Here is a 23,133-nt window from a genome sequence, read left to right as displayed (position 1 = left end):
ATACAATTAATTATATGCTACAGAATTATAGTTTCAAACTAAATGTGTTAGAACAAGAAAACTTTGCAGTATGTTCAGAGTGTATTACAGATTTGACATATTGATTTCAAACCCTTTGCTAAAAAAGGGAGGTATACCATCTTGTATACATGAAGTGTGCAGGTGTGTATGAAGTATTGACACTTCGTATCAGTCCACTCATTAGCACCCATGTAGTAGTGATGCTGCAGAAATGGAGCCATTTTATCCACCTCCTCGCCCAGCACTAAACTTCTGACCCTCAGGCAGAAATCTGGTCAACTCACTCAGTTCAATGAACTAAACTGTAAACAGAAACTGATTCATTTTGCTATCGATCTCTGCCAACAAACCAGTTGTGATGCTACAGTCCTTTGTGCCAAAACTCAGAGAGAGCGGATCACAACTGATATAACTGATGTTAAATATACCATATTTTAGAGCACCATTCAAAATATATTAAAAATGTACAAGTAATAGGATTGAATATGTGACTGCAGATTATCATCAACTGGGCTCACCCCATCACAAATACTTGGTTAAATTAGGGATGTCTGGCTTCCCAGAATGACCAACCACACCAACACCCACCCAGCACCTAATATGGCAGGGCCGTGTCTAATTAGATTACACATTAACTCAAACCCTGATTCATTGGCTATAAATAGCGCACTCAGTTTATTACTAGTGTCAAAATTACCATATAATCTAAAATAAATTCATTATAGAATGAATTCAAAGTTAGGGACCGTACTTAATTTGTTAGAGGACTTATTTTTATTCATTTTAATATATTACAGATTTTTTTTTATATTGATCCTGCCAAAAGCTGAAAATACCCTCCAATTGTTTTTTCAAATATTATCACTAAATGTTCTTACATTTTCAGACTATGATAAAAGGTGTGATTTTGGAGATTTTTAAAGAAAACATGCCTTTCAAACCTGCTCGCGGAACTTAGGGTTCAGAGTTTATTTTATATAAATACAGTGATTTTAAAGTTATATGTCCTTTCTCTAAGCCAAACAAAAAAACCCATAAAAGTCCTTCCGAGTTTAACCCCACCCCTTTCATCAAGAACAAGCAGCCCCTTATTGAGAATTGTATTGTATTAGCTTTCCTTATCATTTTTTTTCTTCTTTCCTAAATCAACAGTCAATCATTAACACGATTAACAGTAAGCATCCTTGTATTGACCATCTGGCAACTTACAGAAATTTTCTATAGAGACACCATCTGTGCATACTGTTTATATTATGTTAAATTTTCATACACCTTTTAGGATTACATTTTGATAACAGCTTTTTCTGTCTACAACAACTTAACAAAAATAAGCTGATAATAAAATGGTAGAAGTTTGACAACTTTATTTGATCCATATTAACAAAAATTCAAATATGAAGCTGGACTTCCGGACAAACAGCTGGGCATTATTTCACAGCAGGTGGGAGGGGTGGTGGGCTTGGTGGAAAACTTAATGGGCAGGCTCTGCAAAAAGAGAGAGGCACAATAAATGACATGTTTAAGGACACAAATCAATAAAATAAACCCTGTCTGACCTAACATGGCCAGACCTTAATACATTTCTTGCAGCAGCAAAACATCGGCCAGTAATGGCCTGATTAGCGAACTGTCAGTGACATCTAGAGGAAAAGACATGTAGCTGCACAACATCTGACATGAGAACCTGCTTTCCTACAGCATAGCTCATGTTCACTGCTGAAACATTACCACAAAAAACATGATGATTGCAGAGTCCCAGGACATAGAGGCTAATAATTTGTGTCTTACCTAACCGTGTTTGAAAGGAAAACCTTTTATTTTATAAAATGAGTATGCAAGTTTGGTTTTACTGCTTATAATTTTGTTCTCTTCAGCACATTTAAATCTAAGGTTTAATTACAAGCATATTGCAGAATATTTTGCTTATAGATAACATAACATGACAGGAACATCTGTTTAGCTAATTCAGCACATTAAATAGCTCATAACTTAGTGAAAAATAACCTAAAAAAATCCAATTTTGCCATCTAGTCCTTCTCGTTGATTTGCAAAATTTCCCACAATGGCCAATAAACCCAGAGATCAGGGGACCATGGCGGCTTCTACCAATGGTAGGGCAAAATCTGACGGTATACTAATAATGCTTCACAGTTATCATTATCCAAACCCAATTAAATAAAACGATTAGATTTAATGTTTGTCCACTTACTGTCCTTCACAGCCTTCTTGCCTGGAATAACAAAGAAGCAGACAGCACATTAGTCACCCAAAACCACTGAGACACCATACATTTAAAACATCTCAGTAACTAAAGCTGCTTGCATTTATATTCATTCAGCACTATGAAGGTCAAAGACTTTTTTCTTTACAATCTCAATCTCTTCAAACCACTAACATTATTTCAACTACAATGATGCAAAACTTGGAAGCAGATGTAATAATCCTTATGTAAAAAAATAACAATAAAAAAATTGCAACTATGTAAATCAGTAAGGCTTGAACTCACCTCCATAGGAAATCTGGTAGTAAAAGTACGCCGTGATGAGAAATCCCGGCCAAACCTCCTGATATGCCTTACTGTAGTAAGGGCCCAGTTTGGACCACCAAACTTTAAACGAACCTGCAACCATCTGTGGGGGAAAACAACAGCATAATGTCACGCCAGTGCTCATGTACTCAATCAGCAATGACACGGCCTCAAATAGCACTTTATTAGGGAAATACCACAGAAACATTAGTAGACCTAGCCCAAAGAGTCATTTATCCTCTATAGAGAAAGGTCACACTATATTTAAGGTCCAGTGTGTAGGATTTAGCTGAATATATTCACCAAAATGAATTATAATATAAGTAGATTTTATTTAACGTATAATCACCTGAAAATAAGAATAATACTTTTTTCATAACTTTGTAAAAAAAGATCTTTCTCATCTTCAAAGATCCCCATGTTGGACCACTTTATTTCTAGAGTAGCCCTGAAAGGACAAAATAAACACTGGCTCTAGATAGGGCTATTCAGGTTTTTGGGTTGGCCACTGTAGGTAGCAGTCCCTCTGCAATGAGCAGCATGCGTGAAACACTGATTTTCAACTTGAAAAAGCTTTTGTCAGTGTTTTTACTTGTTTACATCACCCGAATAATTGAGCTCTTGGTAAAATCTCCTAAATTATCAGGGAAAAACACAGAATTAGGTGCTAGGTATGCAGCCCATGTCAAACATGCCAACCAGAGGCATAAAAACCCTTATTTAAAATGTTAAACTACTTAATTCAGTATTTTTATTCATGTATTTTGCCTGGTCCATTAGTTGTGGAGAGCAAGAGGCATCTGTGAATAATTTGGGCCATACTAAAAACCTTCCTTAAAAACGAAGGAACTCTATTCAGTAAAAGCTTCAGCTGGTTGCAATCTGTAATCCTCCCCATTTGATGCCACTAAACCCCCAATATTATTCACAATGTTCCTTTAATTCACAATTCTACCCGTTAACTGATGTGCTGCTCTTGAACTATCCTACCAGGACTACAATCAGATATTTAATTCATCATTACAGTTCATACTTTGGGCATAATTCATGTAAGATGTTCGGCTGCGCTGATGAAGACTGAAGCTAAAGTTTTACAAACTGGTTTCTTCATGGCTGTCTGAATGCTACCGTGACCCTCAGGCCTCACTAATGACTTTGGTTACTTAAGCAACAGTGATCAACAGAAAAGGTAAAAAAAGCACCATTTCACTTTTTAAACCTACTGTCAGTGGGATAAGAGACACTGTTTTTCACTGACGAGTCCAATAACTTCTCTTTACTAAAGATAACATAACGTTGTTGGCTAACGCTGATGTTGGTGCTAACATCACAAACTCCAATCTGTGCAAGCCACCGTTAGTGTTACATGTGTCGGTTAAACCAAGGAAGATAATACTGAAAAGCAAACAAAGCTGAAATAAATATTGCGCTAATTTAACTTGTCTTGTAACCTAATGCAATCAATGAATGGCTCCTAGTTAGCGTGTTAGCATAGCCTCAACTGCAGAACTAGATAGGAAGCTAACAAGAAGCTAGCTAGCCGAGTACACCTGCAAAAGTAGCACACACAACCACAGCAAGTAGAGATGATAGCTTTATTTTAAATACTCGAAGTGAGAAAAAGACTGTCTTTAGTTGTGAATAACGTGACTTGACTAAATAAGTGTTAACTTTTGTCTTACCTTTCAGTTTGTCACGCTGCAGTGAGAAGGTCAGGACAGCCGCTGCTGCTAAACGTCAAAGTCGTGGAGGAAGTCTTCTTCTACGCTCCGCTGTGACGTTTTTCAGACAGGTCGGGTACGTAGCGCCACCAAACGGAAGTCCACCATAAACTTAAATGACAGTCTGTCTGTCTGCTGGCTCCACCCTGAGGACTTTACCATGAATGCCAATATTCACAGATTCAGAATTAATAACCAAAATTATATTCTATAGAATAAATACACAGAAACAAACCTCCCAGTAAACTGCTGGCAGCTGTAGTTACCAGCATCCTGCTGTTATTTTACAGTGTCACTTCTGTAAAGCACTTCAACAGTATATTACCGTTAAATTTATTACAGTATTGTACAGTACAACCTGAGATTTACAGTGTAATATTGGCTCCAAAAAGCATAAAGATGTTAGGTATTTTACTGTATTTTTGGAAACTGTACATTACTGTTAGAATTTTGGCTGTATTTGTGAAAATTTGTTACAGCAATTTTCACTATAACAAATTTTACCATAAAATTACAGTTAAACTGCTGGCAGCTGTAGTTGGCAGTAGTTTACTTACTGTGAATATTGTATCGGAGATGAGCTTTTCTGATATTTTTAGTAACTTTTTTTCCCGCTATTTTCAACAATCATACATATTTTTTTTTAATTGGAGATTCAGTGTTTTAATATTCCTGACGCTGGGCCATCGTTCCAAAGCTCTTTGGTTTTTAACTGCAAACTTTTATGATGCAGGATGAGGTTGTGTAGCAGTCAGAGGCCAACAACCTGTCAACAGGAGTTTCTGGATTTCATCTTGTGTTTGCACATTGGCTCTATGTCTTTCGTAAAAAAAAAAAAAACTGACCATCGAAAAATGTTATAATGTCTCTGGTGGCACACTTAAGTCATTATTAGTCAAAAAAGCAAGAAATATTGACATGTCAGGGAACTAGGAGTTTGACGAGCGTCACATTTTTTAAACATTTCAACCTGAGACACATTCTCTACACACAATACACATAAACCACAATAACCTTTTAAACATGGAAAAAAACCTTGTCTCACTCGCAATTTCGATCACACGCTGTTATCATAGTGTGTTTTTTTTACTTGGCATTGTGCAATACACAGTTTTAGATTTCCCAGAGGAACAATTCAGTCTTAGATCCTGTTCTGCTTTTTGGCCCTTGTGCCACAGCCATAACAGAAGTGGGAATTTGAGGTGAGGGTGCAGCTGCTTTGTGGCACACAGACTGTCCACCGGCTCTGTCTGCTCACCATAGTGAAACAACAAATAAAACACTGGCACTACTCTCAAGGGTAAAGATGGCATTGGGTAACATGCTCCACGGTGGCTGCACCCTGTTTCTCCTCAGATGAATGGAAAATCCCAAAAAGAGCATGATAACTCTGTGTGAAACTGACTGAGAAAGTAAAAGCAGATTTTTTTTTCATTTACTGTGCTTTGCAGAGTCATGAGTTAGCATGACCCCGAAAAGGAACCAAAAGGAACAGTTTCACATTAATGCACTGACGTCTTTCTCAGTAAATGGAATTTTTGAAATTTCTGTTTCTTGAAACAGTAAGAGCAAGAATATCATTTGGAAACAAAAACAAACTAAACGACTGGTATTTCTTAAGCATGTGATTACTTTTTATCCAAAGGATATTAAGTTTGCCCGAGAGCTTGCAGGAGTGGTTTGGGCCTGCTGTGAACGTGGGCGGGACTTTCCACCCTTGCTTGTCCTCACACTCCAATAGGCAAGAGGCACCTTGTTTCATTTATGAGCACCTAAAGCCAAGTCCCATTTGAAGGGAATCAACACAGTCAATCATAGCAGAGTTGTGCCAATATGAAAGGACACAGCTGAGGACATCATTTGTTTACACTCTACTGGGTTCTTCACCTTAATGCAGTCTGCTTTAGCTGTCGCTAGTGACGACAGCCCTGCTACAGGTATGTTGAAGATTTGTCACCAGGCAGTCTATTTTTGAATATCTCAGTTATGGCTTTGTGGCACTGGCCTTTTCCACACAGCCTGCTCATTCTTCCTCTGTGAGGTCTTTGTCTAAGTGTTTGCATGTGTGTACTTGTGTCTGAGTGTGCGGTAATGTGTGAATGTGGATGGGTGTGTTCTTTAACTGATCAGACAGAGAGGCGGCTTGCTTGAATGCTGAGGAAGAAAGTTTAACACTGTAGTTTTTCATTGTTTGGTTCAGTAGTTTTTGTGGATTTGTCTTGAGTGGATGATTTACTAATCCATGTCTCCTGGACCTTTCTGAGGTTGATTACGTGCTGTGGTTGGAGGCCACATGGCTTCAGGTGGAGCAGAGGAAGACGATGGAGGCATTCCATTGGACATTGACAACGTGCACATGCTCCTCCAAGGTCAGTCTATTCCTGTACTTTTATACATGTTGTAACATGTGATGTGTTGAATGGGGGATCACAGTAGTGGCCAAACTATGACGTGTTAGTGAGAAATTTTAACATGTTGCTGCTTGGATTTTTTAAAAGGCAGGTTAACCTTTTGAAACTGGGGCTCATTGGCTTGATTTCTTTTAAAAACATGGTAAGAAGGCAATTAGCAACTTAGAAAGAAATAACCCATACATTAATTAATAATAAAAAGCGAAGAAAATTATGGGTAAAAAAACCCCAAATACAAAACACAAAAGATCCACAAAAAAAACCAAAAACAATGAAATGACCTTAAAAAAAACTGCCAAAAATGTGCTAATTCTACACAAAAAAAATTAAATATTTAATTCTGATGATTAGAAATATATAGTTCTCTGGACATTTTTCCTGATGTTTTTATAACATATTTTTTTTTAAATCTACTAGTTTCTTGCAGTTTGCCTGACATTTCTTGCTAAGTTGCTGAGGGTTCAAAGGTTACATTTACTTTGTATATTTGTATAGATTTACTTTATTTAGGACTTGCTTTACTTAATACTTGTGAAAGACGTCTGAATGCAGCATAAGAAAAGTGATGTTGATCCACGTTTCAAAAGGTAGACTGTCTGTTTAGTGCCCAGAAATGATGCAGTTTTGTGTTTTATGTTGTAATGTTCAAATGGGAAACCTTGGATCCTGGCATCCATGTTGGTGCCACTTGACACACACCACCCAACCTAAACACTGATGCAGATCAAGTAACCCCCCTCATGGAAATAGCACTCCCCAATGGCATTATTCAGTTTTATTTATTCACTTCACCTGTCAGTGGTTTTAATGTTTTGCCTGATCAGTGTATGTGTGAACATGACATGACATTTTAGGGCTTTTCTGGGATTTTGAAAAATCTAGTTAACAGCTGTATCCCTTCCACACACAGAGGAGGGGACTTCCCAGTTGACAAAATCCAGTGTGTTATTTATGCAGCTTCTTTCTTTATTTTCACAATTGAATTTGAGTTGAAACATAACTCATTTTTGGTTTAAAAATCTAAACTAACAGAAATAATGCATATTTGCTCAATTTCAATTCTCTTTAATTTGGGTCAGTCTCTGTCATTTGTGTTTCACAGTATCTTAGAACATGTGTTATTTTTTGAAGAGACAATGAATGATATCGTTGTTCATGTGGAAATTTGTTTGGTTCACACCAATAAGCTTGCATGTGGCTCCATCATTCATTTGACGAAACATTTAATTTCCGCGTCAAACTGGTTTTTAATCACAGTGCATTACAAGGCGCAATTATGTGTAATAATGATGATGATGGCTATAGACTAGTCATTGAATATAACCTCTACAATCACTATAGTTATTCATTGGGCAAGTAATTTGTTACCAAATATGCTGGCACTCCCAATTTTGTTTTCTCATCTTTGAAAGACAAATCTTGCAAATCTTGTCTTTATTGAAGATTTATCTCTTGAACTAAGTGTTGCATGGATTAAAAGGAATAAATTTTACTATGTCTTATGTTAGGTAAAAATATTTATCTGATGGCAAGATGTGCAGAAATTTGTCATTACGTAATGCCGTGGGATGGTATGTTTCTAAATACAGCTGTAGTTTCTACAGTGTTTGTAATCAGTTACATAATTGCACTTTTTTTTTAAAAAAGGAGCGTACATCAGGGCATATCAGACACATGCAGTTTGACAATGCACCAAATTAAAACAATGCCAAATGCTTGACTGTAGGAGTAAAGTATTTCATTAAAACTGACATTTACTTAGTTAATAGTCCTACATATATGTTCTCTCACGTCACCATGTTGTGTTTGCGCTATATTTGTTGAAAACATGTGTGAAGGTCCATGATCGGGATTTGCCCTGAAAAAAACATATTTGACTAATGCCATCAGGCAATGGCCTGAAGCAGGACGTTATTGTTAATATGGTGAAGCCTTTAACTGCTGTTTGTGTGGGGCATGTCAGGTGATTTGGGTGGAGTGGAGTGATTAAACTGCTCAGGAGTTTCCTGCCATGACACGCTTTTAAACAAATAGCACATATCTGCATGTGCCAGTTCATAAATCTGAGAGTGACTGTGTGCTTCCCAGATTGCCTGTGAATAAAAACACGGCTCCTTTATTTACCGCAGGTTTAAGGTTAATGTAAAATGACAAACGCAGAATTATTATCACGAACAACATTTTGTCGGATACAGTGATTAATATTCTATGAACAATATAATTAAAGTAGTAATATCCATCTGTTCCCGGGTGATTATTGGCTCCACTTATCCTGTCAATATACCCTTCAAGCTAAAAGTGATTTCTGAAACGACATTCATTTTTCTTCCTGTCACTTCCACAGCACTGTAACAAGGAAAGCCTTTATAATGTTATATATACTAAAGGTTGTGTTTTGGCAATAGAAGCTTAAGATCTGGTCTAGTACCTCTCTAGAACCATATATGCCCTAAATCCCATATGCGTGTGTCCGTGTGGGAGTTCATCATGGCTGTGAGCGTGTCTCTATGTATATTTGCTCTGAGTGTGTCAGCCTCAGTGTCTATGTCTGTCAGTGTCTTGGAAGCCGGCCCGTCTTGTAGCCAGATCCAAGCCAGTAGCCAAGCTCAAAGAGGACCCCTGCCTCTCTGGGTCACGTTGTGTTAGAGAGGGCAGTTATATGTTGTTTAAAGCAGGATCTTCACTCATTATGCACGGATTTATAGACTATTCGTGATAAGCATGGAGGGTCGAAATGTCCGTCTGTCCTCTGATGTTGGTGAGTAGCTTACAACCTGCCTGCAGTTGGGATCAGGGTTCTTATTGCTTTTACGGCATTTCTGGATTATTATGGACTTTACAGCAACATATTCCAGGCATGGAAGATCAGAGAAAGTCTGGTAATTCATTTGTGTGGTTTGTTCATTAGATCATGTAACACTGTGGTTTTTCACTGTTTGCAAAACATGATAGCATGCATGTGACACTGTTACTAGTGTAACCCAAAATGAGAAGTGATCAATAATCATATTAATGGGAATCAAGCAAACCACAAATCTGAAATCGGAGAAGTCTTTGGCACAGTGCATGTGCACAACAGATACATACCAACAATTTAAAGTACCAAACAATAATTGCAACCTCATGCAGTGTCTGCCCCACAACATTTTAGATCCTTGTTATGTCACCTGAAGAGTCAGGCACAGTGTGTGTTTTACTCGGGAGCATCAACGAGGTCGACCTCTTTCCAAGAGCAGCTGGAGCCTCTCATCATTAAACATGCTAAGTGTGAAGGGCACTGATGCTTCTCAGGTCAACTACATTTAGTGCAATGCAAGAATTTACATTCTTGAGCTACACAACAATAAAACATTTCTTTATGATTGGAAATTCTGTCAGAAATTACTTATTGTCATTGTTGTTACTATTGTCAGCAAGCACAAGCTTCCAAAATCCAAGAAAGAATCACTTTTACTCCAGATTTATATATTCATCATGTTGCACAATCAAATATCATCAGCGAAAGCAGATTTCAGCATCCAGTACTTCATGACTGCTTTATGCCAGAGATTATAAACCATTTAATTTAAATTCATCTTGTTCTGAATGTGTATAGATAACATTTTTTTGTGTCTGTTTCCTCGACAGTGGAGCATGAGCAGATTCAGAAAAGGACGTTCACCAACTGGATAAATGCTCAACTCGCTAAGGTATGTTGAGATGTTTTATTTATGTATAATGCTTATAAGATAAAATATGCCTATGTTGGATTAGCTAAAGATGACTCCTCACACCAGAATGAAATGAAATAGCAGCACACACTTATCTGTTTGTCAAGATCAGAGGCTCTGGGAGGGTTTTTAAGGCTTTGAAGACAAAATGTTTTTTGCAGATTTATCTCTTGAACGTATAAAAGTATTTCTATTGCTTTCTACTACTTCCAACTAAATAAAGACCTGGCGCTTTATCAAAGATGCTCCCACACAAAGGTTTATATTCATGTCAGATAGGTTATATCTTTTGGAGAATATCTTTGTGGCAGTTAGAGTAAGTTAGTGAGTGAGTGTGTTAGTAGCTGGAGCAGTGATGCAGAAAGGGACCTAAATGAACATGATACACAAAGCTGCAGGTGTATATGCAGCATCAGTTCTCATTTATGGGCCCAAACACACCAAACTGACATGAATGAACAAGTGGCCATGAATGCTGACTGTTGCTTTGTCTCATGTCGCCTGTGTCTTGGCCAAAAAGTTTTGCTTGAACACACAGCAAAGACTACAGCCAGTGGCCAACCAACACATACATTCTGCCCCTGCGTGATAGGAAATAACTCTTTCCATCTCACCACCTTTTGATGTTATCCCTTGTTTTACTTTCCTCACATTCGTTTCTCTTCTGGTTTACTGAGATTTCTCTCACCGACGCACTATGCCGTCGATTCAGCATGCTGAATCATCAAAAAAAAAAGCTGACAATGGTCACCTAGTGCCAATGATGCGAGACACACCACAAAAACTAGGACGACAGACGCTACCCGCCCAACGTTGACCAATGGCTGACTGATGGCTCAGTGTGTCAGGGCCCTAAACAAAGAAACTGTCTATTCTTAAAATCCCTTGGTGTAGTAAAGCGTAAAAACAAAAAAGAAAAGAAAGATACTGGCTTATACATTATTACATGGCTTCGAATTTCCTAGTATTTGAAATTCCTGCTGGATTTTTATTTTATCGCATGTTTCAGTAAAAGTTTGAGCCATTTTGTCTTCTGTATTTTCTAAAACCTACCTTTAATTTGGGAAATGAGCAAAACCTTATCAAAAGGGCTAATATATGTTTTGCTCAGAGTTTAACTGCTTTTCTAGATGCAATATTTGGACAAGAATTAAAATATAACATATTTTGGCAAACGCTACCTGGAGCATGTTGAAAATGAAAGTGGTCAGGCTGTAAATGATATGGAGCGAGCTGTAGACATGCTGACTCATTGTTCAGACGGTGAGGTGCAGTGAAGCAGCTCACTATGACGCTTGTTGGAAGGAGACCTTGAGCTGCGTGACACTCAGCTGGAGTATAAATAGTGCGTCAGTGAGGCAGAACAGCACGTAATCTGACCCCAGACACCTCATAACCTCATGTCCATATGACTGCGCTTCAAATCACTGGTTCATAACCTGCCATCTGTTACACCAATCTGAGATCACTGACAGCCACCAACAGGAGATACTTCCTTGATGTCCAGAGGACAGCGTTCACTGTTGTGATTTGGCCTAAAGCTTTGACCCAGAAACTTTTGAGTGACAGTTTCATTGCAGCAAGTTTTGGAAATAGACAGAATTTGTAAGCTCTGACTTTTTGCATTATTTGTAAAGGTTATATGAATAGCATTTAAAATATTGTGTCTGTCCAAAATAAATGTTGATACACAGCATTTGATTTTTTCCCACATCACATTTCCCAGGAGTCATTTTGCTTTCTGATGCACTTAAGAAATATTTCTCCATCAGCCTTTTACTTTTTAACCACATGACAAGTGTAAACCCTGAACAACTTTCTGTTTTGCACAGAATGATTTAGCACCACTCCCCAACAAATATGACCCAGGGTTATTTATACACAGCTGTCTAATATTTTGATATTTTACAAGGCCCCAAATGAATGAAGTAAGATGATAAATTGATTTTGCTGTTATTCCACACAGCACATGACAATAAGGTGCAGAAGCGTGCTGCTAGCTGTCAGTTACCAGCTACATAATAGACATGAGCCTTACTTTTCTTTAGTTGACTGAGAAAAAAAGTTGTAATATTACGAGTATAAGGTTGTAATTTTACAGCATTACCCGTTGACTGCACGACATTGGGGAAAGTAGATGCCAAGGAGGCTGCCTGTGCTCGCACCTGTTTTATAGTTTGCTTGCAATATGTTTATTTCCGTAATATAATATCCCCTGTCCTGTAAAAATACAACTTAATTCACGTAAAATTATGCCTTTTTTCATGTAAAATTATGTCTTTATTCTCTTAAGATTATGACTTTTTTCACGTTAAATTCTGATTTTTTTTCTTATAATATTACAACTTCATTCACAAAATTACAACTTTATTCTTGAAATTCCGACTTAATTTTCGTAATATTATGACTTTATTCTCTAGATCTCAAATTCTTTTGTTTAACATGGTGTTAATCCTTCATCATATTCCAGCCTCTGTGCGTGACAGTACTTAGATGTAAGCCATTTTATTGTGATTTTCTTGATATACAATTGACTATGACTATTGACTATGTGTGTGAGTCATTATCTGAATCAGTCCCGTGATACTCAGTGAGAAATTAATTATAGATAATAACTTTCACCTGAACTCACCCACTCCTTTATTTTGATGCAACTGGGCAGATGAATCTCGAGGACTTAAATTTTGTGCATTTTGTTGCAGAGAAGCCCTCCCTCATTTGTGTCAGACCTTTTCTCTGACCTCAGAGATGGGTCACATCTGCTTGACCTGCTGGAGGTGATGAGTGGTCAACCTATGGTGAGTTTCAACAACGTGCTTCTGTTATCAGTAAGTTGAACAGGTTCCAAATTCCTCTGAGAGATCTCTAATTAATCAGTAGACAAGTTTTGGGGAGGTAAAAAATTAAAAGCCAAAACAGCATAAAAACATGCTAACATGAACGTAATTATCACAATGAAGCTGAAGTTCTGATTTATCTCCACAGAAAAGACAAAGGGGCCGAGGGGTTTTCCAGCACAGGGCCAACATTGAGACAGCACTGAACTTTCTCAAGAAAAAATCTGTACGTTTCTCCACAAAAACACATGGTATCTCTTTGTCCAGTGTGTTGTTTTTAACATTTGTTTTGGTTGGTTGGTTTAGATCAAATTGGTGAACATAAACATCCCAGATATCATAGATGGACGGCCCTCCATCATCCTCGGACTTGTGTGGACCATCATCCTCCACTGTCATGTGAGTACCAATCATAAACTATTGCAGAACATATTAAGCTGCGACTGCTGTTGTGAAAAAAAGAGTAGGATGAGAGCAAGACAAACAAGAAACAAAACGCAACAGCATCATTGATACTTAAGTGAAATATTTGAAGACTGTACTGACAAAATATTGTTAATACTGATAATCTGAAATCAACTACGTATTGTTTTACTGTCTCTGTTTTAGATCGAGGAGCTGGCCAGCACGCTCTCCTTCAACTCTTGTCATTCCTCCCTTGACTCTCTGACCAGCCTGGACTCCTGGTCTGACAGCCCAGTCCCAGCCAGTCCAGTCCCTGCAGGCCGGACGTCACCTCTCCACAGACGCTTCCGAATATCCGCCAAGAAGGCCCTGCTCATGTGGGTCAGGGACCAATGCCAAAAGTAGGTTATCTACCATGTATATGAATGCTTAAAGCAAAAGCATGATATACTTGTTGAATTTTAAAAGGAGGTTTGATGTAAGATAAAAACTAGAATTACCGACCCTGTCAAGTCAGAGTTACAGTTTACATGTATGTCTATGAAAGCTTGAATGCTTAACACACAGTTTCCCTCCCAGCAGCAGATCGATTGTATAGAAGATCTTTACAGTCAGCACAGTTTCAAGTTGGACACCCAAGATTGGTGTCACCAAATGTCCACCAAATATAATGTTGATTAATGGCCAGAAGAGTGTTTTTGCAAAACATTATAATGATCAGTGAAGTTGACCCCTTGGATATAAAATGTCATCACCCTATCCTTTTTATCCTGTTATACATTTATGTGAAATATTTAGGGCTGTACCTAACTCAGAATTATGGCAGTCGAATCAGATTTGGCTGTTCAACACAAATACTGGGTGATTCGTTTTGTTTTCCACACAAAGATTTAAAGTTTGAACAGGCTTCGCAGGACGTGTGACAGCAGCATTCACGCGATATAGTAAACAAAGTAACGGTGCTAATGAAGGCTCGCAAATGTGCAACAACATTGTTGCTGACACTACATATCAACTAGAGCCAGAGACTGTGTCTTGTAATTTCACTTCTTCTTCACATTAAGGTGCGGTCTCTCTCTCTCTCACTCCATGCTGCTACCTGCATATCGCAGCTGCAGAGAGTAGAGTTACAGTCAAAAGAACTCACTCCAAAACGTCCCCAGAAGTTCACTGCACAGAAGCAATCTCAGTCGACCGAGGATCTCCGACTGATGAATCAAGACCTCGACTTTCAACGGGCCACCCCAGAAATTACGTCATAATGAGCATATGAACTCTTGAGTTATGGCCAAAAACATGTTTTCTGAGTTCACTACGACTTTTGACCTTCAGCCACCAAATTAAAGTCAGTTCATCCTTGAGTCCAAGGAGACATTTGTCCCAAATTTGAACAAATTCCCTCAAGGCTTTCTTGAGATATCATGTTCACGAGGATGGGGTGGACGGACAGATGGACTGACGAACAACACAAAAAAATGCTGTCTCAAGACAGACTGGCTCAGACCCTGTTTGGTTTCTCTATGCGTTAAAGTCTTCGTACCATGGACTGGACACCACTAATCCAAGCAACTGTCTTTTTCCCTTTTCTTTTTTTTTTTGGCTTTTTTTCTTGTCCACCTGTCTTTTTCTCTCTAGGGTTGGTTGCTCCGTCAGCATGAGGAACTTTAAGTCGAGCTGGAGAAGTGGAGAGGCCTTCTTGGCCATCCTGTGCTCTCTCAGACCACAGCTGGCTGATCTCTCACTGGTTCAGTCCAGAAGCAACCAGGAGAACCTGGAGGAGGCGTTTCACCTGGCCGAGAGGGAGCTCCACATCCCCCGACTGCTGGAGCCCCAGGGTGAGGCTTACTAAGAAACATTGCTATCACAATATTTATAAATAACAGGAAGCATGACAAATTATTGTTACCAATCAGAAAAAAACTCACCGCGAATTCTTGACCTGACTTTTTGGGGAAAAAAGATGAATTACTGCTCCTAGGAAGTAAAGAGAAAAGATGTATTTCATTATTTTCATTCTAATTTTTCTTAAGCAAAAAAATTAAAACTGGTTGTGCTTCCGTTTAATTTAAGAAAATGTCGTCTAAAGTGTTCTGTGTATTTTCCTGAACCCCAGATATTGATGTTGAAGACCCTGATGAGAAATCCATTATGACTTATGTGGCCCAGTTTTTACAATACTCCAATGACATGCCGGCACCTGATGACCATCTGCAGGTAGACAAACAAACCACTACTTTTAATCGCCTTCACTGCAGAACTGACTGCATTGAACTACAAATATCTTGAAAGTTTATACTTGCAAAGCAATAAAGCTGTTTCATGCTGCTTGTCTTCCCCATTTCAAGCTTGGACCCACAGTCTTTTGCCTGAAAGTGTTAATTATTTTCCCTCTTCTCCTCTTGTGGCTGGGTGCAGCTGTTTCCTCTGGTTCAACCCTTTTCTCTTTCACCTGGGAACTTGCCTGCTCAGTTCACTCCTGCAATCGCTGTTTCACCATTACGCCAGGTGCACACACCAGGCACACACCAGGCACACACCAGGCACACACCAGGAAAAAAGTCAGTTTCAGTGGTGGAATGTAACTAAGTACATTCAATTAAGTACTGTACTTAAGTACAAATTTAAGGGGCTTTTATTTTAGCAAACAATTCAATGGGCCACTTCACAAGGACTGCATCTACAGTAATGCATTGAATTCAATTTGGCTGTTTATAAGATGCATGGCTATTTTTGCAGGGGGCTTACATTTTAAAAATGTTTTTCTGCTATTGTTTCCAGAGGTCAGAAATTATAGACTTTATTGAGGTGAAACAAATTGTAGCTGAGTTTAGCTGTTAGGTCTGCATGAGTCTAGCACAAACATCTTACGTGTGTCTTCACCTCAGTAAACACAGAAGTGCAGTTAGTGACAGTTTCTGTTATTTTAAATGTAGGTCTCTCCAAGTGAGCGAGCAGCAGAGGTGACCTGCTGGCTGCAGCAAGCCTACCAGGAACTGTTAGAGGCATGGACGGCTGCAGAGCAATCCAGCTTTGCAGAAAAATATAATGTAAGCACAAAAACTCAAAGAAGAAAATATTCATTTGTGTGTATTATTCTGTATTGTTGTACAGTGATTGTTTGTTGTTACTGTGTTTGGCTTATCAGGTGTTTCAGAACCTCTCTGGTTCCTTCACTGAGCAAAGGAGACCGGTGATGACCCTCCTCGCCTCGATAAGACACTGCCCTGAGCTGAGCCAAGAGCAGTGTGCTCTCAGAACAGCGTGGGATCGTCTGGAGCAGGAGGTGAGGAAATGATGAGACAAAATGGGACAATTATTTGCTCCCAACATAGCTTTTAGTTTGGAAAATGGCTCCTACTGATTCAGTTCCTTTGTATCTCTCCAGATGAATGAGAAATGCTTACAGAGCACTCTGCCCAGGTGCTTAAACCATGTTGTGTATGTGTGTTGTTCCCCAGCTGCAGAGATGTAAAACAGACCTGGACTCAGGGCTTCCTCCTCCTCTGGACTCAGTTGTCGTGTGGCTGCAGCGCGCAGAGGCAGCGCTGACAGAGGAGGGAGACAGAGTGAAAGATCATGCAGATGCTGCTAAAGAAGCAAGAGCTCAACAAGACACTCAGAAGGTTAATTTTGATTTTAAAACTGCAGAACAGATTTGATTTTTCCTGTTTTTAAAAATCTTTTTTTAATCTTTTTAAAAAGTTTTTCCAGTGTTCGTGACATGAAACTTCTAATAATCTTTTTTTGCTGCATTTTTTTCAGACATTAATGACAGAGATGAGCTACAACATCAAAATCCTTGATACCTATCTCAACACGGATAATTCAGGGAACATAATAGTGCCCCTTGAAAAGTTTGATGAGATAAAAAGACGGTATGTTACATAATTATTCAACCTCTGTCTTACCTGAATTTTATTAATATTCTCACATTGATGTTAAAAGGTCTTGTGTTTAGGATTTAGGGGGATACATTGGCAGAGTTAATATAATGAGTATGTTTTCTTTAGTGTAGAATCACCTCTAAATAAGAACCGTTGTGTTTTCATTACCTTAAAATAAGCTTTTTATATCTATATAGGGAGTGGGTACTTGTCGATGGAGATCATGTTGCACAGTCATGTTTCTACAGAAGCCCAGAATCAACAAAACAAACATTGGCTCTAGATAAGGCCATTTGTGAATCTGCTTTATGCAGTGTTTCTAGTGGTTTTAATCTCCAGGTCTGTTTGTTTTAGGGATGAAGAGCCCTCTGCAGATAATTGGGCTGATTTCTGACCAGAATGAATTCCCCATATTCCTCAAATGTTTTCGTAAAAACATTATTTAGCTGTAAAATTAGAAAGACTGTGACTCCGCCACATTTCTGAAAACATTTGAGGTGATAAATATGCAGTACAGTAACATAATCTCTATTCATTTTTGATCAGCGCTGCCTAGTTTGACAGTTGCTGTCCACAAGCAGCAACTGACATAATTGACAGCTGTGTGGGAGACTCCTCAGCGCTGATGGACTTGCGATAATGTCATTAGAGGAGCTACAAGGGAATAGAGTAGGCAGAGGAATATGATATTTTTTCACAGTTTGTCTCATTTAGTCCTGTGTCTATATAATGACAGTTTTTGTAAATATGAAAAAGTCAGCTTTTCATAAAAGTTACTAACTATGGTTTAAAATCTCTTGCATGAAAAGCATCAGTAAAAAATGAAACAATGAATTAACACCTTCTTTATCTGGAAACAGTTTAACCAATATCCGAGTCACAGCCAAGTATCAAGGGATCAAGTTGGATTACCGGGAATCCCGTCACACTGTACTGGATCTCCTGGGCCGCATCAGTGCTAAGGTTCAGACCTGGAAAACTCCTTACAGATCTCAGGAGAAAGTACTTCTGCTTTTGCAGGACTGGCATGTAAGTATCTGAAAGAGCAGGACATAAAACTTGACTGCACCAGTTGCAGAAACATGCTAGTATCAGACACACTATTGTGAGATAACAGGTATTCTTTCAAGCTCATTCGCAAAGGTTTGAGGGAAAAAATATATACATTTAGCATTTATTTATAAAATGATGCATTTTTTAGATCGAGTGAGTCATCTGACAAAGTATGCTAACTAAAAAAATAAGAAAAAAGATGACTTATGTGTGTTGTTGTCCAGGAAACAGTAGATCGCCAAAGCCTGCTTTTAATTCTGATGGATGCTCTCCAAAACCTGAAGGAGAAGGCAGATGCTTACACCAGCAAAGCAGCACTAGGTATGAGCTGAGTGTGTCTGTGACACGAGTCCTGTTAGCACAAAATCCAAGCTTAATCTCTGCTATGTCGTGTTCTCTGCAGATAATATAATTCTTGAAGATTTTTAAATTTTTAATAAATCAAGATTTCATCTCTGAACACTTGTCACTCCCAGGCAACGATTCCCAGCTTATTACCCGTCAGGTGAAGGAAGTAGAAAGTGAAGCTGAGTTGGTCACACAGGCTGTGACGGCTGTGAAAGGGACGATGGAAAGAGTGGTGTCTGCATGGGAGACTTACGACAGGTGCCTCACTTCTCTACAGACATGGCTTGGACAAAAGATACATTCCAGTGCTCAGTCTCCAGTTGTGGGGACGAAGGTAATCTCTAGTCTGGAATTCTGTTAATGAATAACTCAAAACGATTTCTTTATGACACTCACTATAATGTCCACTGTTTCAAAGCTGCAGCTATAATTCTGTGTTTTGGTTTGGTTGCTATAGGACATGAGTGAGTGGACGTCATGTCAGGCAAAGTTAAATGAGGCGGGGAACTTGCTCATTGAAGTGACAGAACCTTCGACCAGCCTTGCTCTGATCGAGCAACTCAGCAAAGTCAACATGCAGTGGGCTGAATGCATGAAGAGGACAATGTTCGTAAGTATGCGTTCTTGCTGTTTTTTCCACATGAGCGCAGACTGTACATGAAGGTCCAGTTAAGATTTAATGAATACAATGTTCATAATTTAACCAAAAGTGTTCAGCTCAAGACCTATTGTTTAATTTTGAATGTGACATTAAACTTAACTTTAAACACAGTAAAACAGCCGCTGTTTAAGGAGTACTCAGATCAATTAGCAATACCACAGTGTAGAAAAACTCTCTTCCAAGTAAAAGTCCTGCATTCAAAATGTTACTTGAGTAAAAGTACAGAAGATTTTTCATCAAAACTTACTTAGTACCTTACAAAGTACCAAAAGTAAAAGTACTTACGATGAAGAATTACCCTTTCAGAATGAAGTATATTATATAATTAGATTCCTATTACTGATATTTTGATATTTTAATCGTAAAAGAGGAACAAATTTTTACTACTTTATCTGCTAACAGTTAGTTTAATCTATAATAATACATAAGAAATAAATTTGTTAATTATATTCACTATTCTTAATCTGAATCTGCCAACTAGCAAGTAACTGAAATTACTGAAGTAAACATTGTGGAGTTAAGAGTACAGTATTTGCATCTGATGCATGGGCCACACTGCTTGCACGAGCAATGTACGTGTGTTGCAGATCCTTTTTTTTTTTTTAGCACCCCTGTTAACAGGTTGGTGCAGCCAAAGTGCCCGTGTGAGCAGCTCTCAGTCACGGCTCGACTGCTCCTCAGCTTTCTTAAATTCTAGAGAATAGGAGTCTCACTTTTTTGGCTTCTAGTAAAAACTAGACAGTGAAAATGTTGAATGTTGTATTGACATCGTATCACCTTTAACTACAGTTTCAACATCTTCATTTGTCACAGACATGAAATATATATATATATATATCTTTTTAACCCAACCTTTCCTATTTCTGTTTTAAATCAAAGCCCTCTGACGATGTCGATAAAATCCCTTTTTTTGCAAAGACAAGGAACTTTAGTGTAAAATATTTGTATAACCGTGTTGTTGACAATGCAGTGACTTGTGGAAGTACAGTAGTTCCCCAGCAGCAATGCTGTCTGTGTGAACACTGCTAGCATGCGTGCCACAGCAGTGCAGTGAGGTGATAATGTGGCCAGGGTGTGAGATGTAGTGGAGTATATGTACATAGTAACATAAATTGAAATACTAAACTAAACTACAAATACCTGAAAATTGTACTTAAGCGTGGTAAATGTACTTATTTACTTTATATCACTGGATAGCAGGACATACAAATATTAATGACGGTTGATTGCCTTGAAACATGTCTTTCTCAGGAGGTGTCATCGGAGCCCAGTGTCAGTCCAATGTGTCTTCAAATGGTGCACTCACTGACCCAGGAGGCCAGCTGGCTACTGAGGCAACCACTCGAGGTGTCCTCAGTCCAACTGAAAGCAAGCAGACAGAAACTACAGGTTGGCAAAGTTACAAATTAATGAAAGTATAGGTAGATGAAAATCAGCAGCAAACAAAGCCCTGGTTTTTGTATCTTTCTGTGCCTGAGCTACTCACTATTTTTGCCTCTTACACTTTTTATCAGCTCATGTGTAAAAGGTTGGCAGAGGTGGACCTTTCATCTGTCAGTCCATCCCCAGACTTTCAAACAACCCAGATAGAAAACCTCCAGCAAACTCTCCCACAGGTACGCTGCCATGAAAACTAATCGACTGTGATGATTTTTCAACTGGCTGCATTCCTTTTTGCAGTTATTGACTAAACCCATTCTGAAGCTTTATTGAACAAGTGCACAGGTTAACATACATCAAGTGCTGTCCAATCGTTAAACTAGAGAGAGGAGGCACTGCAGTTGTAGCCATTGGTGCAATTACAAGATTTACAAAATCGTTTTGTAAATCTTGTAGGTTTGTCATTGATATGTCATCCTGTGTGCAAAGTGCTGCTGTGCTTTGTTGCAGAATGATAAGTGAAGGATTAGCTTTGTCCTAATTGCATGTGTCTGTACGACAGATGGTTTCTGAGGCAGAAAGGACCTGCGGAGAGCTGCAGCGGGCTGCGTCTGGGCTGGAGGGTCGCCTGGCTGAGCTGGACCGTTGGAGCACAGAGGCCCTGGACTGTTATCAGCACCTTAAAGAGAAACAGCACAGAGGACGCTCTACATTGGAACCTACAGCCAAAGTCAGCAGACCCAAACTTTACATTAGTTTGCATTCATTACATTAGTTGAGTTACATTGCACCACTGTAAACAATACAGTGCACATAACACAGAGTATTCTGTATAATCCTCTCTAGATGCTGATTTCTCGAGGCTTGCAGCTGGAGAACCAGATTGTAACTGAGGGACAGGATCTGCAGGACCTTGTAAGGCGAGTTCAGAAAACCTCTCCTCTGCAGCACCTCTGTACTTTCAGCATGCAGGACAGGATCTCAGAAGCAGGCTCCCACTGCAAGGTTAGTTTATATCAGAGTGTGGTCACTTTTTTCACCTCTTAAGCTGTTACTCATAATCTTTTTAAACTATCTGATTTGTGTGTTTAATATTTTTTAGGAGATTCTTGGAATGTTTAGCTCCCTCGGTTTTCAGCAGCACATTCAAACAGCCCATCAGACACAGAGACAGCCAGAGGCAGGCTTTTTAGTTGTGGCCAGAACCAAACATGTTGACCAGATTGGGAATGTTATGCTGCAGACCCAGGACCCAAATCAGGCTTCACCTCAGACGCCTCAACAAAAGTCAAGAGTTCCCCAGGGTTGGCCTAAAACCCAGGACGTGTACACACAGGATGAGCCGGCCATTGTTATACCACATGTCAGAATCCAAACGCTGCCTCAACCACTGAAGGAACTGGTACCTCATACTCACTCTCCTCTTAATGAACCTGTAAAAGCAGCAGAATCTGAGCCCATGATCCAACCTCAGCCATTTTCCAAGTTTCTCGCTCAGGCTTCATGTCCGAGTCAAAATGATCAACCTTTGCCTGCTTTGATCCAAACTCCTGTTGAAAGCTCACCCCCCTCACAAACTCATACACCAGTTTCCAGAATAAAAGGGCAACCAAACATTCTACAGAGTGATAAAGCATCTCCACAGCCGCCAGTTATGGTCCGCAGTGAAGTTCATTCAAAAGCCCAGTCAATGGCGAGGAGCAGACTGGAGAAGGCCAGGTTTCGTCTACAAGGACGGATCCAGCAAGCCATCAAGTTATTTGGTGGCAAAGAGATTTCAGCGTCACAAGCGAAGAGGAAGCAGGTACAGTTTTAAACATTAAATGATGGAAAATAAAGGCATTACTTAACCAAACAGATTTTTCAGTTTTTGGGAAAAAAAGTATATCATCTTTGAAAAAGTCTTGTCATTTAAAAAAAAAAGTAAAGAAAAAAATATTTATAGTGATTTACGGAAACTAAGAATCTATGTCTTGATATTCAGATTTTTTTTCTATCATTTGCCAAAAATCTACCATTGCACTTGCTACTAAATGTGATCTATTTCAAAGTGACCGTAAAGCCAGCTTTCTATACGTTCGTTGCTTATCAGATGCTTAAAATTACAAATGCTTTACATGTAACAACATCCAGACCTTGGAAACTCAAATTTTAGTTTCAGAATAAGAACACAAT

General features: G+C 38.9%; 2 protein-coding genes across 3 annotated transcripts in view; one reads left to right on the top strand and one right to left on the bottom strand.

Moving 5' to 3' along the window:
- Positions 1-1,370: 1,370 nt before the first annotated feature.
- On the bottom strand, positions 1,371-4,376 carry atp5mj (ATP synthase membrane subunit j). Its single transcript, XM_088089686.1, has 4 exons — positions 4,231-4,376; positions 2,528-2,651; positions 2,231-2,251; positions 1,371-1,506 (listed from the first exon to the last, which is right to left on the bottom strand). Exons 2-4 carry the CDS (start codon positions 2,649-2,651, stop codon positions 1,493-1,495), a joined length of 159 nt encoding a protein of 52 aa, XP_087945812.1. The 5' UTR covers positions 4,231-4,376; the 3' UTR covers positions 1,371-1,492.
- Positions 4,377-4,953: 577 nt separating this feature from the next.
- Positions 4,954-23,133, top strand: part of syne2a (spectrin repeat containing, nuclear envelope 2a) — a 113,415-nt gene continuing 95,235 nt past the window's right edge. The window contains exons 1-23 of one of the 2 annotated variants that reach the window (XM_088089049.1): positions 4,954-6,206; positions 6,534-6,638; positions 10,308-10,369; positions 13,093-13,188; positions 13,376-13,453; positions 13,534-13,626; positions 13,837-14,033; positions 15,268-15,467; positions 15,746-15,846; positions 16,048-16,137; positions 16,566-16,679; positions 16,778-16,915; positions 17,091-17,255; positions 17,395-17,507; positions 18,377-18,545; positions 18,794-18,890; positions 19,046-19,251; positions 19,375-19,527; positions 20,830-20,967; positions 21,093-21,194; positions 21,521-21,688; positions 21,805-21,963; positions 22,061-22,762. In XM_088089049.1, coding sequence (XP_087945175.1) covers positions 6,563-6,638; positions 10,308-10,369; positions 13,093-13,188; positions 13,376-13,453; positions 13,534-13,626; positions 13,837-14,033; positions 15,268-15,467; positions 15,746-15,846; positions 16,048-16,137; positions 16,566-16,679; positions 16,778-16,915; positions 17,091-17,255; positions 17,395-17,507; positions 18,377-18,545; positions 18,794-18,890; positions 19,046-19,251; positions 19,375-19,527; positions 20,830-20,967; positions 21,093-21,194; positions 21,521-21,688; positions 21,805-21,963; positions 22,061-22,762 — 3,417 coding nt within the window. In that variant the 5' untranslated portion in view covers positions 4,954-6,206; positions 6,534-6,562. The remainder of the gene's footprint in view (positions 6,207-6,533; positions 6,639-10,307; positions 10,370-13,092; positions 13,189-13,375; positions 13,454-13,533; positions 13,627-13,836; positions 14,034-15,267; positions 15,468-15,745; positions 15,847-16,047; positions 16,138-16,565; positions 16,680-16,777; positions 16,916-17,090; positions 17,256-17,394; positions 17,508-18,376; positions 18,546-18,793; positions 18,891-19,045; positions 19,252-19,374; positions 19,528-20,829; positions 20,968-21,092; positions 21,195-21,520; positions 21,689-21,804; positions 21,964-22,060; positions 22,763-23,133) is intronic. The other variant, XM_088089048.1, reaches the window with a different exon arrangement.

This window comes from Plectropomus leopardus, chromosome 16 (assembly GCF_026936395.1).
Source record: "Plectropomus leopardus strain MGB_pleo_1.0 chromosome 16, ASM2693639v1, whole genome shotgun sequence".
Classification (NCBI taxonomy): Eukaryota; Metazoa; Chordata; class Actinopteri; order Perciformes; family Serranidae; genus Plectropomus; species Plectropomus leopardus.
This window is presented reverse-complemented; position numbering and strand designations above follow the sequence as displayed.

Coding starts and splice junctions, on each gene's coding strand:
- atp5mj (XM_088089686.1), bottom strand. CDS start 2,651: ATGGTTGCAGGTTCGTTTAAAGTTTGGTGGTCCAAACTGGGCCCTTAC. Junction 2,252..2,527: donor CTACCAGATTTCCTATGGAG/GTGAGTTCAAGC, acceptor TTGTTATTCCAG/GCAAGAAGGCTGTGAAGGAC.